At 38.9% G+C, this 7,899-nt stretch overlaps 1 protein-coding gene across 1 annotated transcript; it reads right to left on the bottom strand.

The window, feature by feature from the left end:
* Positions 1–451: 451 nt before the first annotated feature.
* LOC104543755 (complement component C7-like) lies at positions 452–4,472 on the bottom strand (the record flags this gene model as incomplete). Its single annotated transcript, XM_010188432.1, has 6 exons — positions 4,341–4,472; positions 3,993–4,048; positions 3,432–3,507; positions 2,365–2,506; positions 1,417–1,558; positions 452–590 (listed from the first exon to the last, which is right to left on the bottom strand). Coding segments are annotated over exons 1-6 (561 nt in total), but the record flags the coding sequence as incomplete, so codon positions are not given.
* Positions 4,473–7,899: the final 3,427 nt, after the last annotated feature.

Raw genomic sequence — 7,899 nt, 5'->3', positions numbered from 1 at the left:
TGTATATTAATTATTTACTTTATGAAGTAAGGTAAATTAAGGATTGCTTAGCATGCTTTTGATAAATGTGAGACAAACCAAATCTCTGAGACAGTGACTTCAAACAGAGCATATCTCTGGAAGATCTCCACAAAGCACCCCAAAGCCTTGTGCACGTAACATTTCTTAGGGTAATTCAGGCCACTAGTTATGCTAAGGAGATGGCCTTACATTCAGTCTACCAGTAAAAGAATTAGAAATCACATCCAAGGAATTAATTTTTTTTCCTTTCATCTTAGCATGATATATACCAGTTTGTATTTCAAAATAATAAGCACCTGCAGAGAGGGAACAGGTGTCATTCATCTGCATTTCGAGAAACATACCTGCCAAGAGACCCTACAAGCTTTGCATTATTCTCCCGGTTTCAATCATGACCCTAAATATAAAGCTGTGCTTAAAAGAAACATACCTGGAATGTATAAGCAACAACGCTTTCACTCAGCCTGTAGTATTGTCTCCCATCACCACTGAAGACCTTTCTGCATTGTCCTCCAAAGCTTTTTGTGTGAATGACTCTTCCTCGAGTCTCACCAGTAATGGCATCAAAGCTACAAGAAGAAAAACATGAAAGATCACTAAGACAGACAGGCAGCAAATGATTTTACAGGAGACAAAAATTACAGAGCCATTATAACTGAATGCTGCATCTGCAGATTAAGTCATAATCCTGATTTACCCAAGAAAAGGGAATATTAGACAATAGACTTCCATATCTGCAGAACTGCAGTGTGCATAGCATATTACAATACAGAAAGAAAATTGTTCCTTTTCATTTATCAGCAAAAAAGGACACCTATCAATATCTCTTAACATTATGGCATTCATATCTATCACAACAGATTTTATTAAGTCTTACTGTTTCAGCAATTAATGCAACACAGGAACAACAGTGCAACCATTCAAATTTATTATTATTATTATATCTGAATCTTATCTCATCCAAGTGATATAACTATGCTAAAGAAACTTAAGATAATTATTTTACTAGGTTGCAAATAGGAGGTATAAACAGAAATCCATATGGAACCACAGTACTAAACTCAACAGCAACGAACAAAAAGAATGAGCATTGCTGGCTCATATTTTCCATGCTGATGATTATGTGTTACTGGTTGACATTTCATTTTATATTTTAAAAGATGTTTTTCAATAGCAGGTATGAAAGATAAAAAGCTTTATTCTGTGCTTCAGATCAAAGGGCCTGTATGTCCTGGCTGTACTGACATGATAGAGACCATTGTACTGAACTTTTTTGAATATGGGATATTTTACCATAGGCCCAGGAAGCCTGTCTGTACAGACAGAGCTTGTAAATACGACAGAATTGTAAATGCATTTGGCACCAGTGCTACTGAGCCAGGCACAGAACATTACCCTGTTCCTGTAAGTTCTGAATTCGGAGGTGTTTTGTCAATATCACATGCAGTCGTCTTCTCTTCACATCTGTCTTCATCTGAACCATCTTCCTCACAATCCTGATCTCCATTGCACACAAGAGATCTGCTAATGCACTGACCTAAATCAGAACAAAAAGTCAAGGGGGAAGGAGAAGTGCTTCTTCATTTAAAAAAAAATCACCTAAAAGCAAAGAAGTTCCACTTATCTCCTATATTAATTAGCTCGTTCACTCCCCTGATGAACAGTCTGTGCCCGGGGAGGGCTTGTGAAACAACAGTAAATGTAGATATAAAGAGCCAGTGTGTAGTACACTAGAGGGAACCACAGCCATTCAAAGCTTACGATATATATTAATAAAATAGCTGACTTATAGATTTATTTCCTGAGCTTTCATCCTTTGACCCTATCAGTTGTGATTAACTGTGATTATCTCTCTGGTAGCACCAAAACATGTTTATCATGTTTGTCTGTGAAAAATGATTACCTACTGAGTTAATGTGCTTTTTTTGTGAAGAAGGAAGCTGCTTGGATACTAGCACTGTTTTAGGGAGCATTAGTTTCCAGGAGATTTCCAAGATGTTTGGATATAGCTTAGAACAGCTTCACACAATCACATCTAAGGTTGCAGTCCTTAATTACCTTCTGGTAATGAAAAAAACTGTAATCTGGGGCAAATTAGTAAGGAAGAATGATGTAGAGCCATACCAGAGCTACTGCATATTATCTGCAAAGTTTTGCAACCCTCCAGCTGAAATTGAAAACAAACATAGTAAAGGCTGAATAAAAGGGTATCCTGCTAAATCAAATTTAGTGGTAGGTCAAGGGTTCTGTAAAGCCACTGCTGATTTACTAGATTTCAAAGATAACAAGGCTATCTTCTTAACTTTATGACCTGAAAATGGTGAAAAATATTTTCGATAGTACCTGAGAAACACCTGAACCGATCACCACAGCCATCCTCTGTTGGGCATCCCCTTGTGGGGGTGCATGGTCTTGTTTCAAAAGCATCCCCAGAGCAGGGGTTTCCCCCATACTGGCCATAAACTGCTACTGTCCGTCTCCGAATCTGAACACAAATCAAGGGAGATCTTAGAAAATCCAAATGCAAAGCAGGAAAACTTCGAGACATTCACTATTTTTCTGAGAATACTACCACTTGGTATTACCACAATATGGTAACAAACTCTCAGGTTAATAGAAAGACAACTATTTTCTTTATAAGGTCTTTAGACTGATCTATAAGCTTGGCTGGTTTGTTCAAAAATCTAATTTCTAGCTGATACCAAGAGAAAACTGCTGACAAATTCTAGTTTTGTTTTACATTTTTAATAGGACCAATCATGCCTGATACGAATTTCCTGAAGTTCTTAAAAGTAAACGATGTCATTAAGGAAGGTGATAAAATCTAACAACAAGTGGGCTACTTTTTGCTTCTAAAAAGAGTAAGAAGTGTCTCACAGTGCATCTTTAATTTTAACTAATCCTTCCCTAATTGATGCAACATCAAAGTAAACAAGAAGGAAAATCAAAAGCAGATGTCTTGCACATCAATGAGTTGCACTCTAAAAACCATCAATTTGATGATTGATAATGAATTGATAATGAATTGAGGATAATACTTTGCAACCAAGTTTTTCATGACTCCTTTCAAGACATGATTCCTCTAATGAAAAATCGACAGAATTGGTACAAACCAGCAACAGTGGAGGAATGTCTCAGTTTACCAAACAGTTCAGTTGAGCTTTTTGGAACCATCACCAAAATAAAAAGTTCACAAATTATTTTACAACGTTAATATCATAGTTTTGAAAGGGAACATAAAGGAGAGACTGGAGGATTTCCACTGAGTTCTTTGTTGGTCATCCTTGTTCTGCTGAGGCTTTTGTCTGACACTTGATGTGGGGTTTTAAAGATACAGGGCTCCTTAATTACTGGTGAGAAAGCATATGTTTGTGAAGTCATGAGTACAGAAAAAGCATGTCTGTCTATACCTGGTTTTGAGTACAGCCGTCGCACTCGGACCAAGGGCCAAAAGAATTCCAGCGGCAATGAATTGGAGGGGGACGACTGCTTCAGTAGAATTTTTTGCATTAAAAAAAAAACAACATCAGAAATTTCCATCCATAAGCATTAGTGCAAAATTTTTCTAAACAGCACACCAGACCTCCAGTAACAATTAGGGATATGATCAGGCTTCCTCTAAAACCACTTCAATTTTATTTTCATGCCTATGAATGAAATCAGTCCCAGCCTGGGGTTCTGAAAGAAGAAGCCAGATACATTCACCTAGCTTGAAGACTAGCAACGATTTTGTGCAACTATATACCATCTTCAAAGAACAGCTTCACGTTGCAACACAGGGAGAGGTCAGATCATGTCTGGAGATCAGCAGGGTGATGGCAGTGACAGCACTGACACCAAACAGTGTTGCCTCTCCTAGGAAATACATCTGGAGACCCCTTTAAGTCTTGCCTCATGTCATGCACCAGAAGTAGTCTGTTAAGTTATATATGCTTGGTCTTCCGCATGTAGTTTACTAAAGAAATAGTCACCTGGAAAAAATGGGAAAGAAGCCTGAAACTTCCAGCAACAGAAAAATCCCCAGCACCTGAAAAGAGAGGAGCAAAAGCAAACTTACTTTGCTTTTCTGCTTTTCCTGTTAGCTCATGCAGCTGTTCTTTCTGCAATCTTTACACTAGTCAGCTTAAGAAGTAAAGGAGAGCATCACACTGATTTTCCTCTGCTTTGTTGTGCGTGCTGTTGTTTATTAGGTTTTTTTTCTTATCTTGCAATACTGGCCAGTTACATTTTCAGCTAAGTATTTCTCCATATAAATTAATATTTCATTGCACTTGCCATATTCACTTCATCAGTACAAATTAAGTAAGCAATTGTCTTACCTTCATGTTAGATGAAATACTCAGTTCTAAAGCAATTACCAGGGAAAATGCACTTCCACTTAATTCAGCAGCCAAAGGAGTCAGTCAGTCTGTCTGCTACTGTACGTCTTTTCTCACTCTGCCTTGCTATTCTTTCCCTAAAAGGGCTGAGTATTGCTGAGGAATTTTAATCTTAACCCATCTAGTCCTCTCTGGGGACGCAGCCTGGTTTGGGAGCTGCTCAGTGCTTTTAAGACATATAAATCAAGGCTTGGATGTACTGACTGGGGCTGGCACAAAGTTGTGGAGAGCGCTTACTGGAACAACAATCATCTTTTCCTTATCTTCTCTCTCACTGTTTCTTGCCTCTGAACGAGACTTTTCAGAGATCCCAGGCCAGTCCTGGTGTCACACATGTTACAGCACAGCCGAGTCCCCTGCTTCAGTAAGAAGAGCTGCTCCAGAATTAAGGTGATGTTGCTAAGGTTTAATTTTAATCACAAGTCTTTAGTCTCCACTTCTGCAGCCATGCTGATTTTCAAGTATCAGTTTTCACACTAAAAATCAGCTTACAGATCTGAACATAAGTTTTGGCCAATTCTGGGACGGTTCTGCCTGTGAGAGATATCCTGAGATCATACACAGCCCAGTTTCAATGACACATCAACAGCTGGCTTTTTGTGGGGATGCTCATACAGGAGTAAGAGCGCTTCACTTTCTCTTTCCTCACCCTGACGTGCCCTTTTAGTTTTTCTTTTGACTTTTTTTTCACTTTCCAGAGCTGATCCATTCCAGTATCAGCAAGAAAATGCCAATGCTGGAGATATTTACATGAAATTGTCCTAGTAGAGCCTGGATGAAGCCCTTATGGAAAAGCAGCATGCCTATCTGAAATCTCTTCATATACTACATTTCAGATACTACATCCATTTTCAACGGTTTAACACAATCCTCAGAAAACTAAATGTTTCATGTCACAGCATCACTACATGGTGACTTTTAAACCCTGCACTCTGTTGGCATGGTCTGCTTTCCTTAAGAAGATGCCAAGATCTTACTGCGTCCTGGGAGAGGCGACACTGTTTGGTGCCTATGTCCATTCCTCAGAAGTCAGCAACTTCAGAGCAAATTTAGCTAAGCCAGATTCTGTCTTTGGGACTTTTCAGGTTTAGTCACTATGAACCTCTTTGATAATGTAATTCATATGCTTTCATCACTTTTGTACATATTTTATTGCTTTTGATCAAAATCCTCATGCTCCTATTAAGTTTTATGACCGATTTGTGCAACGTTGTCAGTGGTCATTTGCCTTTGAAGGAAATTATTAAAACCGAGTTAAACCCTGTAATAGCTGGCTCACAATATGGAAACTCTGAAGAATATTTTCTCTCTCCAGACATATATCTTGATCTGCAGTTAGCTGTTTCAATGGCTTACATAGCAATTTCACTTTCTGTAAGTACATCATTAGCTATAATAGCCCTCAAGATAAAGATATACTATAATTTAGTCACAAATGAAACATGCAAATAATCGTAAAGAGGACAAATACAGCTAGCAAAAAAAGTATAAGCAGTGGTGGTGGGGGTCTGTGCTTAATTAATGGGTAGTAAAGTCATTGTTAGTAATGGGTATCATATTCAAAGGAGTTTGTATTAGTGGAATGTCTTCTTGCAAGAAGCATTTCAACAAGACAAGTATGTGTCCTGGTTTGAGCTAAAGAGAACTGATTTTCTATTTAGTGATTTTACTTTTCAGGTCAGTCTCTTCTAAGTGGCTGAATTTGCTGAAAACTAGCAGCATGTTTTTCAGTATGTGCTGCTAGAACTGATAATGTTCAAGGCCACTGTCTCACCATGGGTGCCGTGTCTGTGCCTATGGGGGTGAGCAGACCAAAAACTGACCAACTGGGTACTCCATCCCACACACATCATAGTCAGTATAAAGCTGAGGGACGACAAGGGTCTTGACCCTTCCATCTTGGACCCTTCCTTCTGTTTTGACCCCTGCAATGGCTGAAGTCCAAGCAGAACCCTGCTAGTTCGTCTGCCTCTGATCCTAATTTGTGTGTTCCTGCATCCTGCTCCCACTGCTGTTGAGTCCAGACTGCGACTTTTCCAGTGATCAGCCCCGCAGAGCCACTGGTGACGTAATCGTCATTGGGGGAGGTTGGGGGGAGGATTTTATATTGGTTTTGTATATATATTTGTACATATCTGTATATATTTCATTAATTTCCTATTTACATTACTATTCTGTAGTATTAGTATTATTGTTTTATTAAATCTGTTAGTTTCATTTTCCAACCCATAAATTCTCTCTCCCTTATTCTCTTTTCTCTTCCCGTCTGGGGAGGGGAGAGGGGTTAATGGAGAGCATCTGGCCAGCTCAGCCCTAAACCACGACGATATGTAGCCTTGGCAGATGCTGTATAATAGTCTTTTTCGTACATATTTTCAGGCACCTCAGCCTGAACACTTTATCTTCTTTCTTTTGTAAACAGGATCCTGCTATTTTATTGATCCTGTCTTCAGCACTAAAAAAAACAGAGACTGAACCAACAAGGTACAAAACAGAGGGAGGGTAGAGCTGGACTTGGGTTGCCCCCAGGACTGCAAGTCCACAGGTCCCGTGGCACTTCACTGGTTTGCAGTAGATTGCTGTTCAGTCTCCTCTACAGCAGTGGGACTGCAAATTGTTGATTATTCTTTCATTTCATAGGGCACTTGCAGTAACATTTTTCTACTTGGCATTTAGGCTTTTAGATAGTTTCCTACTATTGTGTGTTACTGATACCTAAGGCTATGTATAGCGGCATGGTAATCTACTTACACTGCAACTTTGTGACAAGGTACTATGTAGCACCTAGCACAGTCCTTATCTGAGTGAAATGCACTTCTACAATAAAATTTAGTATATAATAGAAGGCCTAATTGAGAGAGCTCACCAATTACTTCCCCTGTAGTGAAGGACAGAAGATGGGGCTGATTTTCCCTTACTGTTTGTGAAAATGGCAACAATCTACTAATCATTTTGCAGTTAAAAATGTGTTTTATCATAGCAACTTTAAGTTCTTGCTAAACATTTCTGCTATCTATTCAGAAATAAAGTGTCTTCAGGATTAAAACAATGCTTTAAGGGGGTAAAAGAGGAGTAGCTTGAAAGACATAAAAGGTTAGCCATAAGGCAAGGCATTTCTTCTCCTGCACCAAATGATAATTCTAGTACAAGAATGATTAATGCAATGCTTCACTTGCTGGGCTAACGATACCCTGCCTGGTCTGGAGACAGAATGAAATGATATTGTCTGTATTCTACTTCACACTAAGGTCAGCCAGAATATAATTATATCTGTGATATTTCCCTGTAGACTTCCAGCGTTTTATAGGATTGATGCTAAGGTTACTCAATAGTTTACCAAGCTTTAAATAGTCTTGTGTCTTCATTGTCCAAGTTCATTATGTATTATGGCCCTAAAGACAGTCTGTGCTCTGTGACTGCTGCAAATGCCAAGGATCCAGTGACAACTGAGTGGAGAAAGAACATCTTGTCATTATCGTTTTAAATTGTGAAACTGACG

The sequence above is a fragment of the Mesitornis unicolor genome, unplaced genomic scaffold (assembly GCF_000695765.1).
Source record: "Mesitornis unicolor isolate BGI_N332 unplaced genomic scaffold, ASM69576v1 scaffold27057, whole genome shotgun sequence".
NCBI classification, from domain to species: domain Eukaryota; kingdom Metazoa; phylum Chordata; class Aves; order Mesitornithiformes; family Mesitornithidae; genus Mesitornis; species Mesitornis unicolor.
This window is presented reverse-complemented; position numbering and strand designations above follow the sequence as displayed.